The sequence below is a fragment of the Equus caballus genome, chromosome 4 (assembly GCF_041296265.1).
Source record: "Equus caballus isolate H_3958 breed thoroughbred chromosome 4, TB-T2T, whole genome shotgun sequence".
NCBI classification, from domain to species: domain Eukaryota; kingdom Metazoa; phylum Chordata; class Mammalia; order Perissodactyla; family Equidae; genus Equus; species Equus caballus.
The window spans coordinates 90,860,959-90,878,966 of record NC_091687.1 but is presented as its reverse complement, the minus strand read 5'-3'; the positions used below and the strand labels follow the sequence as shown (position 1 = coordinate 90,878,966).

Sequence of the window (18,008 nt, the reverse complement as noted above, 5' to 3'; positions counted from 1 at the left end):
TCTTAAAAAATTCTACCTGAGGTTGCAAATGTTAATCATAGGCAGCATCGGGACACCAGCTTGCCTGGCTGCACAGCCCTGTGCTCAAGCACTATGCTGCAGACTTGCCCTCAAGAGGCTGACACTCTCATGGCTGAAACAAACACATTTGAAACATGAGAGCAAAGAAGGACAGACTCCATGCTAGCCTGAGCACGCAACAGCTTTAAGTGGCTACACGTGTAACTGTGGGTGACACGATGTGAGAAGGGCTCAGAATGGAGCAGAGATCCTGGAGAAAGCCTTTGGAGGAGGGTCCTGGACCAGATTCAGAGGGACTGATGAGCGCGGGTTGGTTGAAAGGAAGCAGAGAGGAAACTGAAGGAAAGGGGGAAGGGGGAGGGAAATGGTGTGAACAGTACTGTAAGAGAGGACCAGTTGGCTTCCTTGAGGAAAAACGGAGTGCCTGGCCTAGCGAAAAAGGCAAGTCCATGTAGAGGAATGAGTAGGATGCTGCACTGGCAGGTGCCTTGGGTGGGTGATGTCTGGTGGTTGCTGGAGTGATGAGGAGGAGGATGAAGAGATGTCCTGAAGTGAGGGAGGGACTGAGAGGAGGCCTGGGGGGCCAGAGAGTTGGCTCTGCTCTAGGGTGACAATGATGGTATGTGATGGACGGTCTGAAGATGGAAAGAAATGGGGTGAGGATGAGAAAAGAGCTAGGAGGCCTGAGTCTTGATCCCCAGATGGCAGGAGGCCTTGAACTTAGAGATTGGAGGGATGGGAGCATGTGATGGCTGGGAAAATCTGACATGTGAAGGAGTAGGGGAGGTGACGCTGCTCCTGAGCCCGGGAGAAAACTTCAACAGGGCCCACTCCTCGTTCAGTCAACACTTAATTCCTGAGTCTCTACTCTGTGCCAAGCTCTGTGCTAGAAGCTTCCATCCACTGAGTTAAGACTGGACCAGTTATGACCCCTGAAACTCCTGAAGCAGCTCTTGCAAGGGAGGCCATCGATCTTCAGCCTTCACTCTACTTCTGTTTTCCTCGGGCGCTCCAGCTGGACAGGGGTTTTCTCCTCGTGCCAGTACAGCTGCATGCAGCACCTGCTGGGTCCTGCTCCAGAGGAAGCTGGATTTCCAGCAGAAGAGAAATGCTGATGCACTTCAGCCCCCTACGCTCGTGATACACTGTTCACTAACCTGTTTGTGACGGCAACAGTTGTGGGGGTACAGAGACGAGAAGACAGCCTCCCATTTGGCAGGAGGGCACATTGAGCCCAGAAAATGTGTGTGAGGGAGGGAGAAGAGCCACTTGTCGAAGTTGTAGAAGAGGCAGCAGGAGCTGTGGATGAGGAATCATGGGTCCTGTTCTGCACCCGAGACTCTGTCCCATTACTGTGTAGGGTCACTGCCTCATCTTTTTTTAAAAAAATTATTTTATTGAGGTCATATTGGCTTATAACATTGTGTAAATTTCAGGTGTACATTATTATATATCAGTTTCTGCAGAGACTGCATTGTATTCATCACCAATAGTGTAGTTTTTATCTGTCATCATACATATGTGCCCCTTTACCCCTTTCACCCTCAGCCCACCCCCTTCCCCTCTGGTAACCACTAATCTGTTTTCCTTATTGATGTTTGTTTATCTTCCACATATGAGTGAAATCATGCGGTGTTTGTCTTTCTCTGTCTGGCTTATTTCACTTAGCATAATGCCCTCAAGGTCTGTCCATGTGCCGCTGCCTCATGTTTAGGAAATGGGCCCTGCTTCTCCTCAGCATCCTGCCAGCCCTGACTCTGCTTTCTGCCCTTGATGAGTCCTCAGAGACGCCTCTCCTCCCCATGAGGCCAGGCTGTGGTATTCCTCTTCCCCTCCTGTGGCTTGCCCAGACCAGAGGCATGAAGCTGCTTTCATCTTTCTGCATGAAGTCTCCGGCTTTCTGAATCACGTCCTGGTAGAACCAGACTCAGGGCTTCCTGGACAATTCCTGCAGCTTCGGGGCAGCCACGTGAAGGTCTGGGTCCATGTAGGAGGAAGACCCATCTGAGCACTCCATCCCTGGACACAGACTCTTCTCTGCCCGGTTTCCTGCCCTCTGTCCAGTGTTGCCCCTTGGCTAGTCTGCTTCAGACAGCTCAGAGCAGAGCTGTGGGTCCTCTTCTCTCTTTCCAGCCCCTAAGTGACCTTGACCTTGTCAGATGCTGGGAGCCCCATCTGTGGGCCCCGTCATCTAACTTCTCTTTCTATAGCACATAGGGGTGCTGCTCCCACTGGGGATGAGTGGAGACCATGGGGACCAATTCATTTGAATTGGCTCCGTAGTCATCAATGCTAACATTTAATGAAACTTAATCATTTCCCCCTCACTGTGCTAAGTATTCTACATGCTTGAGGCATTATCATAGTCCCACAATAACAATCAGGTATTGTTATTATTATTTCTGTTTTTGTCTGAGGAACATGAAGCTCAGAAAAGTTTGGCAGGTTATCTAAGGCCACACAGTTCCTAAGCAGCAGAGGTGGGAGTCACACCATCTGCTCGTGCGCTTAACCCCTCACTCTTCTGCCTGCATGCGCCGTCTCAGGAGCCAGAAGAGTCTGGTCTTTTGGAACATGGATGAACGTGGTCCATCAGCCAAGCATGGGAACGAGCTGATGTGTGTAAAGCACGTGGTACAGCGTGTGGCAGACAGTGACTCAACTATCTGTTCATCTGCACATGTATTTCTGGGAGTGGGAGCAGTCTGTCAGGCTCCTTTGTGGCCAGAGGCACATGGGACATGGTCAACCAAGACTTTGGGATCCAGGCTACTCAAGTAAGTGGAGACTCCAGAGTCACACTCTGGCTGACCAACCAAGCTTTCAAACCTATAACTTGCACGTGCCGTGTTCTCCCATGAGTCTCTTTGGAAAGATGCAGCCAGAGAGGCTGATTTTAAATATTTTTCATTGAAATATACTGATTTGAACCTTTTTCTGGCACTTCCTTCATATCAACCACATTGACTTTCATTTTTATTTCTTCAGCATCTTCTTCTCCTGGAGTTATATCTTCATCTTTGTGTCACCACCCAGGCAAGTCGACGAGGGACGGAGGCCATCGTCCCCATCTTCACTGATTTGGGCAATGCAGGGCCAGAAGTCCTAGTGGCAGCCTAGAAGTAATCATTCAGTTTTGTGAGCATGTGTGACAAGAGACCCAGAGGGACCCACGTCCTGACAGTGTTTGGTAACACGGCACAGGACTCGTGTTCACGCAGGGCCTGTCTAATTAATTACTGTTTGTGCTCTCACAGTTCCCTTTGCGTCCTCCTTCTCCTGGCTAGAGTCAGGAAATCAAAACAAAGCATCTTCATTGTGCTGCTCTGGGGCAGCCTCAACAGCGTGAACAGAGAAGCAGGGTCTGCCCCACATCCTGAGAGCCCCGGGACTCCACGTGGGGAGGTGTGGCTGTGGCAGGTGGTAGAGGCCACGCTGTGACACAGGGCACACAGGCCACTGGGGTCTGGGTGGGACCATCCCAGCTCCTCTCCGGCTGCTGACTCTCCCAGTTAGAACATCCCCCACCGTTAGGTTCCCTGCCCATAAAATAAGGAAGATGTGCATCATGAGGACAGATTAAGATGTGGAGGAGTAGTTTGAGTATCTCCATTCATTCATTCAGCAAATATTGATGGAGCACCTACTGTGTGCCGTGGCTCAAGGGTTTGGGACACATCAGTGAACTCAAGAAAGAAAGATCTCGGGGCTGGCCCCGTGGCCGAGTGGTTAAGTTCGCGTGCTCCGCTGCAGGCAGCCCAGTGTTTCGTTGGTTTGAATCCTGGGAGCAGACATGGCACTGCTCATCAAGCCACACTGAGGCAGCGTCCCACATGCCACAACTAGAAGGATCCACAACGAAGAATATACAGCTATGTACTGGGGGGTTTTGGGGAGAAAAAGGAAAAAAAAAAAATCTTTAGAAAAAAAGAAAAGAAGATAAACACTAGCCAGAATAAATGAGTAAGTTGTAAAGCAAGTGAGGAGGGGACAAGTGCTGTGGGAAAAGGGAGGGCAGCAAGGAGAGGAGATGAGAAGTGCCAGAGGAGGGAGAGGGGGTATGACTTTAAAAACGAATGCTCTGGGGAGAAGTCAGACGACATTATGAGTGAAGTTTCATTTCCAGCTGTCCTGGGTTTGGGGTTAGGGGAATATTGACAAGTGAGTGCTTGGGGCACGAGGGAACTGCCCTTAGCAGAGGTTAGACTTGCAGCCCCTGGGATTCTGGCGGGAGCTTCAGGGCCATCCCATCCACCACCCTGCAAACCCGGCAACTCTTCTGCAGGGATGGGAGAGGATAAAGGAGGCCCCACCCCAAGGAGATTTAACCCCTCAATCGCCAAGTTGTCAAGAGGCTCACCCCTCATACCTGTGTCTGTCTTCCCGCTGGTCTGCCAGATCCTTCCTGGTTCCTCCTCATCCCTGCAGGAGTTGAATTGCCTGCCCTCCATCACTTCGTCACAGAATTATAAAGGGAAAATCCTAGAGGCCGTGTTTGACACATGGCTCATCTTCAGAGACAGCAAGAGGGCATGTGTGTGCAAGCATGTATGTGCCTGCATGTGTGTGTTTGTGTCTGTACGTCTAATGGTTCCAGCTGTGGCAACTCAGGCCCAGATTTAGCTTCTCAGATCATTCCTTCATTCATTCATTCAACAAAGGAGCACCTGCCACGTGCCTGAAGCTGGCACTCCACAGCATGCTCATTCTTCGTTTCCCCTGCTTTTCAGCCTGTGTGGCCAGATGCTGAGTGACAATGACCAGGGTTACATCACTTAGAGCTTTGGAGGGCAAACTCGATAAGCTGCATAAATAAGATCCAAAAGGCTCATTATTTTGTCCCTCCTGAGAGACACTGTAGTCCTATAATGGGCCAGAAAAGTGGATCCTAGTCACTCGTTCCCACCAAGGATCCTCATCGCTATTTCTGCTTCAGTTGGAGACAGGTCGAGGCCAGGACAGAGAGCCAAGACACCTAACAGTCTTGTGCTTGAGGCTTCTGAGTGGAGGAGCAGAGCCTGGATCCCTCACCTCCCTCCTTGGGCACCTCACCTGCCCCCTCCTGTCTGCACCCCTGCCTGCCCCAACACAGTCTCCATTTTGCAAACTGACTGGTTGCCATGTACTTGGCTCCTTGGGGGTCAGGGCACCTCAGAGACTTGCCTGAGGAGGGAACAGACCTGATTCCTGCTCTGGCATGGCGTGAATGTGGGATGCGCCTCTACATAATCCTTGCCACCCTGGCTCTAAGAAGGAGGCCTGGCCATCCTGCCACTCATGCCACGAGGTGGTTTGAGGTTTGAGGGTCAAGGTGGAGAATTCAGAGTGGCCCTGGGACATTTGTCTCCGGGTTTAATCAGTCCCACCCCACGTCTCCAGTTCCAGCTCCATTTTCCTGCCAGATGAGACCCCACCCTCTCCGTCTTACGCCTGGCGCAGTCAGAACTCTGCCTGGTATAGACCTTGACTAGGAAGTTTGGGGAGGATGTAGAAGGAGAGAGGAAATGGGGAATCCAAGGGGTGGCCTGCATCTTTAAAGATGAATAACACTGTTTGCTCATTAGGGAGATTATTCCAAGCAAGACGGCAGCCAGAACGCTCTAGTGCAAGCATCTGCCTGCTACTGGGAGACGATATTTATTGTTCAATCCTTCAATGGATGTAAATAAACAGCCCGACCCAGATAATGTTCCAATAAACAAACAAGCAGCTGCCAGGAGCTCCCCGGATGGCTGACCTTTGCGGAGGCCACCCTGCTGATGTTTTAATAGCAGTCTGCCTGGCAGCGCAGACACTCACCGTGCCAGGGATGGAGAGAGGTGGCCGTGCTGACTGGAGGATGGGCTGGAGAGAAAGGGGGCTGTGCTGCCTGGGAAGATCTCAGCCAGAGACCAAGTGGCTGGGGCGGGCGAAGTGGGGATGCCTGTGTGTGCCTGTCGCAGGTGAGCCACACGGAGGGGATGGTGCAGCACACGCCAACGCTATGATGGAGGTTCCTGCATGGGACAGGTAGGACTGATGCTCAGTCATTATTGTCCAAGTGTGGCCTCACCAGTTGCTGTGTTTCTCATCTTTATTGAGGTATAATTGACAAACAAAAATTGTATATATTTAGGGTGTATGGCTTGATGTTTTGATGTACCTATACATTGTGAAATAATCACCACAATCACGCTAATTAACATGTCCATATATATCCATCACCTCACATAGTTACCATTTCCTTTCTCCAGTGAGAACATTTAAGATAGACCCTCTAGCAAATTTCAAGTAAATAGTGCAGTGTTGTCAACTATAGTCACCACGCTGTACGTTAGGTCTCCGGAATTTATTCATCCTGCATAACTGGAATTTTGTACCCTTGACCAACATCTCCCCATTTACCCCCTCCCCCTGGTCCCCAGCAACCACCATTCTACTCTCTGTTTCTATGAGTTTGATTATTTTAGATTTCACATGTAAGTGAGATCATGCAGTATTTGTCTGTCCATGGCTGGCTTTTTTCGCTTAGCATAATACCCTCCAGATTCACCTGTATTGTCACAAATGGCAGGATTTCCTTCTTTTTTAACATTAAATAATATTCCATTGTATTTATGTATGTGTGTGTGTATATATTTATACATACATAAATATATGGGTCAAATGAGCCTGCAGGTGCGAGCCTAGATCCAAACGGGGCCTGTGCAGCTGTGCGTTATGACTTAGGTCCCCAGACCAGACAGCTGGTTGGAGCTTACAGCCTGTGAGCTCCAAAAAAGTGAAGACGGTGGGCACACGTGTTATTGTATAAACCAGAGGTTGTGGGAGACACAGGGTGTTGTGGCAGGGGAGGGGAGTAGATGACATCTCAACCAAGGGCACCCCTAGGAAGAGAGTCACCAAGCCAAATTATTAGCAAGGTCGCTTGGTGGGTGCAGAATCAGAGCACAGGGATGAGAGTAATCTGGAATTGTGCTGTCCAATATGGTAGCCACTCACCACACAGGGCTATGAAGCACTGAAGGGTGCCTGGTCCAAACTGGGGTTCACTGTGAGCATAAAATACACATCAGCCTTCAAAGATAGGATGAGAAGATGAATGTAAAATACCTCTTTGAAAATTTTTTATACTGTATACATTTTAAAGTGTTAATATTTAGGCACATTGGATTAGATAAAATATTACTAAAATTAATTTTACCTGGTTTTAAAAAAATTTTCTTTTTAAATTTTTCCTTCTTCTCCCCAAAGGCCCCCAGTACACAGTTGTATATTTTAGTGGTGGGAACCTTCTAGTTGTGGCATGTGGGACACCGCCTCAGCATGGCCTGATGAGTGGTGCTAGGTCTGTACCCAGGATCCGAACCAGCGAAACCTTGGGCCACCAAAGCAAAGTGCACAAACTTAACCACTCAGCCATGGGGCCGGCCCCTTACCTGTTTCTTTTTTAAATGCGACCACTACTGAAGAATTTAAAATTGAATATGTGGCCCACATTTGTGGATGGCGTTATATTTCTGTTGTCCAGCGCTGGTCTAGAAGGTTCCATTGGACCACAGGTGAGGCCTAAAGGGGCACCATGCCCTTCCACAGAGAAACCTTCATACTCAGTTTCCTCAGGACAGTGCTGCATGAAGACTGCCAAACGTTTCCCGCCAACCCCCTTTTCTGTATTTTTGCTCTTACCTCCCTCTGCCAATATGTTATGTCTTTATAAAATCTGTTAGTACCACTAATTTTGTTACTTCAGATCAGTCTTCCTACTGACTTAAGAGATTTTGTCTTTTGAATAAATCTGGTATTACCCACCGTGTGTTTCATTAGTCAAACTCTCATAGTCGCTGTTGCCGTGTTGGGAGCCCTTTCATCGTACGGCGTGCACAGGCTCCCTCGAGCCTCGCTTGGGGCTGGGCTGATAATCCCTGGTTACACTCCAGTCAGTCGGCCGCATCTCTTGGGAAGAAGGAACAGAGGCCTTTGAACACCCTTCTGTGGTAACATTTGCCACTTGGCCTTGTGTGTGTGAAATCTGAGCCCTTCAGGAGACAGGCCTCCTGGAGGGCCGGGCTGAGACCCACCTTTCTCATCCAGAAGCCAGCTCTGAGCCTAGAACACAGTGGCCGTTCCATACACACATGGTGGATGATGAATGAGTGTGGAGTGTCACCCCGTCAAGGGACACTTGGGGTTAGAATGCAGTTTCCTCCCTGGTGTCAGCCTCAGAGACTAACTTCTTCTAAATGCCCAAATTTACATTAGTGGCTTCTTTACCTTTTCTACCTTAAAAAAATCAATTTCTGTTTTCATCCCTTCTTACCACTTAGGTGATCCACAAGTATCGTCTACACTGTGAAAAATGATAAATCTTATTTGTCCTATATGTACAATAATAAATCTAGTTTGTTCTGAGCTGTCACCTCATGAGCTTATGGGTGGCCCCTGCCTGGGTGACTGAACCACAGCCATTGGTCAACGTGTCTCCTTTCATCTTAACTATGTCTTTGTGGCCTGGGGGGCTCTTTCCTAGGCTGTTCTCGAGTTGCAGGCATCTAGATTGTGTTTCTTCCTTATCAAGGGTGGACTGAACATGATATTCTGTGTGCAGGTGAACTGGGCCAGGAGAATGGCTTCTGTTTGTCGGTTTTCCCCTGAAATCCCATTTGAATGCTACCTGACATTTGGTTGGCCTTTCTGGCTATCATGGAGTATTGGGAGCAGTAAATGATGACACCGAGCTCTCCTTCCTTCGTCCTGCCTCTTACCTTGATCACATTTTGATGTTACCCCCATCTTGCCTTGATCAGCTCAGAGTCCATCGTCGGGTTGGTAGAATGAGGGTGGTTTTCCCCAGAAGGAGTTGATCATTTATTTAGCAGCTACTTATTTTTTTCCATCTTTATTGAGGTATAGTTGATAAATAAAAATTGTATATATTTAAGGTATACAACTTGATATTTTGATATCTGTATATATTGTGAAATAATTGCTGCAATCAAGCTAATTAACGTATCCATCACCTCACCTCCATTACCATTTTCTTTCTCTTTCATTTTGTGACGAGAACACTTAAGATCTACCCTCTTAGCAAATTTCAGGTATACAATTCAGTATTACTAACTAGAATCACATTGCTGTATATTAGATCTCCAGAACTTACTCATCTTATCACTGAAACTCTGTACCCCTTGACCAACATCTCCTCATTTCCCTCACCCCCCAACCCCTAGCAACCACCGTTCCACTCTGTGCTTTTGTGAGTTTGATTATTTTAGATTCCTCATCTAAGTGGGATCATGAAGTATTTGTCTTTCTGTGACTAGATTATTTCACTTAACATAATGTTCTCCAGGTTCATCCATAATTGTCACAAATAGCAGGATTTCCATTTTCTAAAGGCTGAATAATATATATATTATATAATAAATATATATATATATATGTCACATTTTCTTTATTCATCTGTCAATGGACATTTAGGTTGTATCCATGTCTTGGCTGTTGTGAATAATGCTGCAATGAACATGGGCGTGCAGATATCCCTTTGAGATCCTGATTCCATTTCCTTTGGATATATATGCAGGAGCGGGATTGCTGGGTCATATAGTAGTTCTATCTTTAATTTTTTGAGGAACTTCCATGCTGTTTTCCATAGTGGCTGCACCAATTTACATTCCCACCAACAGTGTACAAGAATTCCCTTTTCTCCACACACTCACCAACGCTTGTCAGTAACAACTTATTGAGCACTGACCATGTCTTGGGGACCGTGCCAGGCAGTGGGGCTGCAGTGCTGAATACGGCAGGCATGATCTCTGCCCCGGGAGACTGCAGTCCAAGGTCCCTCTGCCCATGTACAGCTCATTCTCCCCCGCAGGCCCTGCAGAGGATGCACCATCTTTCTGGAGTTGATCTCCATCAGTGGCCTCCTTGCTATTCCAAAGAGCCTAGAATCATCTGCAAATGTCCCAGCCCCCTGCTCCAGACCACTAATAAAAAATATTGAATAAGACTAGTCATAACACGAGGACTTGGGGGTCCTCCCATTCCCACTTCTTCACACAGAAATATGTCTTTCTCTGTCTCTAAGTCAGTTCTCCCTCTACGGCCAAACTGCCCGAAGTCCCACAGAGATTCATTATTTTTAAATACCTTTCATGTGGAACCTTGTCAAAGCCTTTTGGAAAAGCTAAATAGCTAAGAGGCAAGTGCTGAGCTTGGAACTGGGAGACCTGGGTTCTAGTCCTGACTGTCGTTGGTTTATCATTGACCTTTGGGCAAGGCACAGAGCAGCCCCAATCTCAATTTCTTCACCGGTAAAATGAGAACAATTACGCCAGCAGTCAAGATCATAAAAATTTTATAGCCATCAGATGAGATAATGTTATTTAAGAGTGCTTTGCAAGGTATCAAACAAAAATTTAAGAGATTGTTATTCGAAAATTTACGACAGCATCTTCCTCGTTCATATGCATGATTCTCTCCCGAAAGAACTGCCATAGACGTAGACATGGGTCCTCCAGCACTCCCAGGGTGATGTTTGTCTAACATCAACTACTTTCCTTTGTTGAAGGTATGCAGGTTTATATAACCAACAGGACCTGGCTCACCACGTGTTAGTATAGTACATCAATGCATAGACGCATGGACCCTGGAATGAGTCAGACCCTGGTGTGGGTCGAGGCCATGGTGCTCACTAGAAGTGTGACCATGAACAAGTTATTAAACCTCTCTGTGCCTCACCTGTAAATAGGATAATATTGATACTTACTTCACAGAGTTATGAGAACGTAGAGACATGCAGAATGCCTAGCATCCTACCTGACACATAGTAGCCACTCAATCATTAGCAGCTCTTGTTGCCATGGTTCATGTAAGGGCCCAAGAGCCAGCAGCTGGTCCATCCTACCTAAATTTTATGATTGTCCTTCATTCAGCAAATCCTACCACAAACTCCTTCTGTCCGTATCTTGTGTGAGATTCTTTCAGCAGATGGATGAATGCATGCTTTCCTTTCTGTTTTCTGAAACAAGTAGTGGATTGGGGTGGGGTGGAACAGGGGGAGAAGCAGCCATACCTCTCCAACGACGGACTTCCCACCAGGCAGACGGACTTCCCACCAGGCAGAGCGCAGAAGTGGGGAAGGCCAGGCCTGTGAAAACTTGCCCTGTTGGTGCTCCCCGCTCCATCTCCCTGCCCCTGCCCCGGTTCACCTGGTTTCCTCTGATGTCCACCTACATCCAGCATGTCTCCTCATCCTAAAGAGCAGGGACATTGGAGCCAAATGATGAAGAAGAGTGCTTAGGCACTGAATCCAATTTCCTTTGGGGATCAGACATGGGCACCCAATGGGACTCAGTTCTGCCAGCATTCCCTAGGGGACCTGAGGGTGCTGGAGACCAGCCAGGGCGCTCAGTATTCCTCTTGTCACTTGTGCTGCCGCTTCAGAGGTGACTCACAGCTTCGGATGAAGCCTGGCTGGGCTGGGGGCCAAGGCCATCACCGCAAAGTCAGACTTGGGTGGTAATCCCAATTGGTTTTGCATGAACTCCAGTTTCATTCTGATTAAGGAAGGACCTGGCCAGGGTGGACATCTGGTGGCTTGGGGGTGGGCACAGAAGCAGGAGGGCTATTGGAATCTGAGGCATTTTGATTTTCAGAGCTAAACATATTCTCTTTAATTCCTTTACCTGTTTTTCTTTCATTTTTTTTTTTTTGAGCTTAATTGGAAATCAGCAAAGAGAAGTTTTAGCTTTATTCATTGCTTTCTTCACTTTTACAATAAATAATACTCAAGCTCAAGTATTTCAGCATCAAAATCAGGACTGATTGACGAAAGCCTCTGGAACTGTACAGACCAGAGACAGACACTGACCTCAGCCACCTGCTTTTATTTAGGTGGCGCCCCCCAGGGAGCAAACAAAAAACCTGTCAAGGAACAAGCTCTCATATAAGGGTGATAGGGAAAACACAGACTTCAGAGTCAAACTGGATTCTACTTCTGTTCCCCGATTTTATTTTATTTTTATTTATTTATTTATTTATTTTTTGAGGAAGATTAGCCCTGAGCTAACTACTGCCAGTCCTCCTCTTCTTTGCTGAGGAAGACTGGCCCTGAGCTAACATCCGTGCCCATCTTCCTCTACTTTATATGTGGGACGCCTACCACAGCATGGCAGGCCAAGCAGTGCCATGTCTGTACCCGGGATCTGAACCAGTGAACCCCGGGCCGCTGAGAAGCGGGACGTGCGAACTTAACCACTGCACCACCAGGCCAGCCCCCTGTCCCCCGATTTTATAGCTCAGGCTAGTTGTTTATTGCAGCTGGGTCTCATTTTCCTCGTCTGTTCTATCGCAATATCAGGGAGGACTTTTGATGTTGCAAAAAGCTTTTTTTTACTTTAACAGTGGGGAAATATCTCGAGTAACTAAAAAGTCCCAACATAGGGCAGGTTTCGGGGTTGTTTTGATTCAGTGGCTTAGGGACATCACCAAAGACCAATGTTTTTCCATCTCTGTGCCTGACCTTTCCTGGTTCCAGCTCCCTCCTTCTTGTAAGAGGGCTGCCAACAGTTCTTTGACCCTACTGAGGGAGAGGAGAGATCCTCTCTTCCTCCATCAGGAAACACTGCTTTGCTCTGACTGCTCACATTAATTGCCTCGGGGCTGCTTTCTTTCTATCACTGTGGCAACCGAGTGAGATTAAACTGATTTGCTTATGCCCATCAAGAACTACCCCAGGAAGCTGAGGGTGGGTCCAACCCCACCCAAAAGGCGGGAGAGGGTGGCGTGGATGCTGGAGAGGCCATGTAAGTCAGGACAAATGAACACTAAACCCATAGGATTGAGAGCATTATATCAACAAGAAAGTATGTGCAAAACCATCTGCCAGTGCCTGACGTCTAGGAAGGACTTAAAAATAATGCTTAAAAGGGAAATAAACAAACAGAGCCTGAAACAAACCTAAAATCAACCACCTAAATCACAAAATAATCTAGTGTCAGAGTTGAGTGAATTCAACAGAAACGAGAGGCAGTGGACTTTCAGATGAATTGATGTCGTCAGTTGACATTGACGTGGCATCCCCTCTGTAATTTAGTTCCTCTGAATGACTCTTCTGTTCTCGTTGATCTCATGAGAGGTTAGAAGTTAAATATTAAAAACTTAAAGTAAGAATATATGAGGTGAATATCTGGAGTATAATTTTTTCTTTAGTTGTTATTGAAATCGCTAAAACTACACTGTGGTACCTTACAGAGTCTTATACAAATGGCTTCTCATCAAGTTTGTGATTCTCTACCTTGGGCCTCTTCCTGTCTCCCGCCAGTGTTCCCTTCACTCTTCCCACATTCTGAGTAATGTTTGGTCCCAACTTATGTGGGTGGCATTATTAGCACTGGGCAGTGATTGTGTCGAATCTGTGAGCTCAGACCTGTGATGGTTGATTCTAGGGACCTGGGCCACACCCAGGGTTAGATGAGCATCATGTGGGGTTGAAAGCCCCTCTATTTTCTAGATTTGTCCTCAGCCATGGTGGATGTGGGCAAAAGTCTTTCCCAGTTGTCTCCACATTGTCCAAGCAGCTCTGGGAAGGACTTGTGGATGGCCTGGAGATCGTCTACACTGCTAAGTGTTCTCAGAAGACTGAGGATGACTCATGCCCGCAACATGTTTTCTTGGAATGCTCACATCCCCTTCTCTGGGGACATGCATAGAACTTCCAGGAGGTTTTGGGACCCTATATCTGAGCCAAAATCTGAAGTGTGAGCCAGTGGTTTAATGGCCAGAACGAGCCCACTTGGTGTGAAACTTCTGGCCTTGGTTCCTTGTTCCTCTCCAAGGTGAGGCAATGGTAGCTGTGTAGCAGTTTCAAAAAACCAGCCCACGTCCTTACACCCAAATTTTTTCTGCCAACAAATGTAGCAAATAATATAGCAAATAATAACAATATAGTAAATAATAAATGCAGCCTTTCTGCTACAGGATGACACTCTGATCTGAGGCAACTTCAATTATCCGCCATTCACCCAGTCCCTAGACCACTCTCCCCAATACCAACTCCATCCTCTTCTCCAAAGACCTAGAAGCAAGGCCTCAAAAACTTAAGCCTGAGGCCTAGGGAACCAGACAGCATAACACCGGATTCTTTGTGAAGCCCAGTTTGGTCTCTCCCGCTTCCTTTCTCTTTGCTGTTCTGAGTGTGAGGCCCATGGTTGACTTGTGTCACTCCTGCTCCTACGGGCCTGGCCTCTGGGCACCGTGGAGGCGAGCTCTCTGTGTCTCCCTTGGCTGTTGGGAGGATCTCTGGGCTGAAGCTTGACTATAGGCAGTGTGGGATCTGAACTCACATCGGCTCTCCTTTTCCTCTTCTCCACAGATCCGGGTGGATGGGCCCAGGGGCAACGCCCTCCAGTATGAGACGGTACAGGTGGTAGACCCCGGCCCCGTCCTCCGGGACATGGCCTTCTCCAAGGACCACGAGCAACTCTACATCATGTCAGAAAGGCAGGTAAGGCTCTGGGCTCTGTTAGATGTTGCTCTTGCAGCTAAGTACTAGCCTGTGACTCTGTGGAAACCTACAGGAGGCCAGCGGCAGAGAGGGGATTTGATTTATTTGGCTCAGCGTGCATCCTTTCGGTTTTGCTGCCTGGGGACTGAGGCTGAGTGAGCTGAAACAGGGAATGAAACATTTACCCCTGAGTCTAGAACAAATCTACCAACTTCAAAAGGATGGTGTATATACATTCAGGGCCAACATTGATTCTCTTTTGAAGAAACGTGGTACAGATGCCCAAGTCTTTTGTCTAGATTTCTCTCCACAAGGTATAACCTGCCACCAAGGTCTTCTTCTTGAACCTTGGAGGTCTACGGTGAGCAAGAATTGTTTTCCAAATTTCCTCGTTGAGGGAACATCATGGAAGAGTCAGATGGGTGGAGATTCAGAACACAGGGTCTGTGTGTGTGAGATGAGGTGACACGGCATATGTCCTGAGCCTTCGTGTGTACCTGTAACTCTAACATGGAACTTCTAGCAAATTCCATGAGGCCAAGCCAGGGAGAATAGATACGGTGCAGGGATTACTGTTAGCTGATACTGAGTAGGAAGTAGCAAAGTTGGACTTGCTTCTGGAACTGAGCTGAGAACTAGTAAGTTCTTCAGGGGTCCTTGAATTCATACCAGGACTCATATGTCTGCAGCCGGCAAGGGAATAAATTTTGTCTTCGAAATTCCACATATTTAAGGGTATTTCCCAGCATGCCCTAATTCACTACCCAGAGTGTTCCACCCCACAAGACACACCCACCTCAAGAGTGGATTAGCACTGCCATATGCCTGCCTGTCAGCTCTGTGTGGGATGGGTCATTCCCAGGAGCTGTCTCTCTAGCCCATGAATATGTATGCGGCAAAGGCAGCAGCCTTGAGGGGCAGAGTCTCTCTCTTATTCATCTTCATTAGCGAGGCCTGAACTCCCCAGAGGACCTTGCTGACAGAGTCTGGATTGTTCTGCCTGTCCCCTCTCTGCAGAGTGAGGGAGATGAATACCACATTATGCCACCCACAGGGCTTGTACATTATGCGTTGGCAGCCCACAGCAGCTCCACCCTCCCCAAGAGCTCGATGACATCTTCTCTTGGTGTGGGACTCCCTATCAGCGACACTGGGACCCATTGTGGTGCCCTTGTTGAGGCTCCCATGGCTTGGGAATTGCCTGATGTGGGGCCGAGAGGGGAACACTTTACCCTGCGAGTCAGGACCGGGTATGACGCGGCTCCTCTGCTTTCATCCCTTGCTCTTTTTCAATGGGACCCATACTCCCCACTCTCTCCCTACCTTTGAGGCCGAGACACTGAGGGGAAGCAGGTTTCCTTTGTGAAATGAACCCTTTGGCGAAAACCCAAGACCTCCACAAGGCATTGAATATTTGAGGATCTCTTACCTGACCTGAAAGCCAGGATTTCTGAATCTGGAATTTAAAACATGTAAGAACTTCCACAGGTGGACAATATAAGCTGTATGAAGCCTCCTCTGATAACTGCGTCAGGATTCTGAGCTCCTTGTCCTCAGCCATTCTGCTTCCCCGAGAGCATGGTCAGTGGTCTGTACCCATTCAGGCTTGGCAGCGAGGCATGCTGGGAGCTCTGGATTATTGGAAAGGAAAGGAAGGCAGGACTGGATAGGGCCAAGGCCTATTCATCCGTTCTGGGGTTGCTCCTCAAGGAGATGGAGGGAGGTTTGCCACCAAAATCACAATCCATGGCCCCCAACAGCTGGGCCAACACTAGTATTCAATGGGGTGGCAGATTCTTTGTGGGGAGTGGTAGTGTAGCACAATGGTTAATGCGCAGGCCTTGATGTCAGAGTATCTGAGCATGAACCTTGGCTCCACTATTTACTAAGTGTGATCTCAGGTAAGTTCCTTAACCTCTTTAAGACTCAATGTTCTCAACTGTCACATGGAGGTAATAATCATGTCCAATAGCGTTGTTCCAAGGATCAAATGGCATAACCCATGTAATAAGCTTGAACCAAGCCTGGCACAGAGTGAGGCCTTGATAAATGGAGGCTCTTATTGTTATGACATTGCAACAGGAGTGTCTGGACATTGGCCATGTTTGGAGTTGGGCAAGTGGTGGCATCAAGATTCTGGGTGATCTATGGAGCACAAGAGTCTAGGTTGAGGTCAAGATGGGCAAGGAGCAGGGTTCCAGTCCCAGTGGAGACCCCACAGACTGCTCTATTGCCTGGGCACACCACATAGAGCTTGGAGCAAGAGCAGCTTGGTAGATATACTGGGGATTTACAGAACCTGGGCTGCCGGGACTGATTCCAGCCTCCGTCTGCTGGTGGTCGGTCTTAACCGTGATGGGTCAGAAGACTGCAGGGCCGACTCTGCTCAGCAGTTCTGTCTGCTCTCCCTGGCAGGCACTTCCCTTGCTCATCTGGCTGATTTTTCCCTGACCCTCAGAACTCAGCTCTGGTGTCGCATTCTCCAGTTAGTGATTCCTGACATGGTAGACACCTCCGTGGCGGCTCTCCTCAGACTGGGCTGTGATGGCTTCCTTGCCTTTGTCTCCTGCCAGACGCAGCTTGAGGGCAGTCTTGTGTCTTCTTTGTCTGCCTAAACCTCACCTAAGAGACCCTTGATAATTACTTGATGAATGAATGAATGAATGAATGAATGCATCCCCAGTGTCTTCAGTGAACCAGAATTGGAAAAGAAAGGGGCTGATATGAATTATCTATTGCTTATCTTAATTTCCAATTTCAAACTTATATAATCAAAAGAGTGCACTTCAGACAAGGGAAGGATTTCCCAGACTTCAAGTCATCTGTTTGTCACTACCAGGAATTTTGGCCTGTCCTGAAGTATTTTACTTTGTGTTTTTTTAAAATAAATTTCTGTCTAAACTTAAATAGCCTACTTTAACCATCTCTTAAATAATAATATGATAGATCTGACACGCTAGTCATATGTAATATACATAACTGTGATATTGTGATTTATAATAAGAAATATATATTTGGTCTTCGCCCCCATTTCTGGCGCAGAGCTGCCAAAACCCTTGGAATTTCCTGAGCAATAAAAGCAATGGGAACATCTTTTGTTATAATCTTTCATGTCCTGAGTTCCTGAAATCTCTTCAGAGCCATAAAGGTGAAATGAGTGTCTTGTTTTTCAACCACAACTGAGTTTATGATAATGAGGTGACATTTGGAAATCTCCTAAGGATGGGGGAGGGGGTTGCCAAGGGAGCCAATCATGTGATCAGAAGGTTGGAAGTAAGGATTGTGTAACTAATAGAGGTAAAGAATGGAGTGGGGGGTGTGTGTGTGTGTGTACATGTGTACATGTCTGTGCACACAAACACTATATCCTTCCTGGCCCTGTGACCATTGACAAATTAGTAACCTCCTCAGCACCTCAGTCATTCATTCAATATGAACAAACATTTATTGAGAATCTAGTATGAGACAGGCACTTTCTAGATACTTTCTAGATATTAGA

The 18,008-nt window shown here is 47.5% G+C and overlaps 1 protein-coding gene across 1 annotated transcript in view; it reads left to right on the top strand.

The window, feature by feature from the left end:
* PLXNA4 (plexin A4) overlaps positions 1-18,008 on the top strand; it is a 432,314-nt gene that overhangs the window by 257,422 nt on the left and 156,884 nt on the right. The window contains exon 4 of the mRNA XM_001498268.7: positions 14,378-14,509. Coding sequence (XP_001498318.2) covers positions 14,378-14,509 — 132 coding nt within the window. The remainder of the gene's footprint in view (positions 1-14,377; positions 14,510-18,008) is intronic.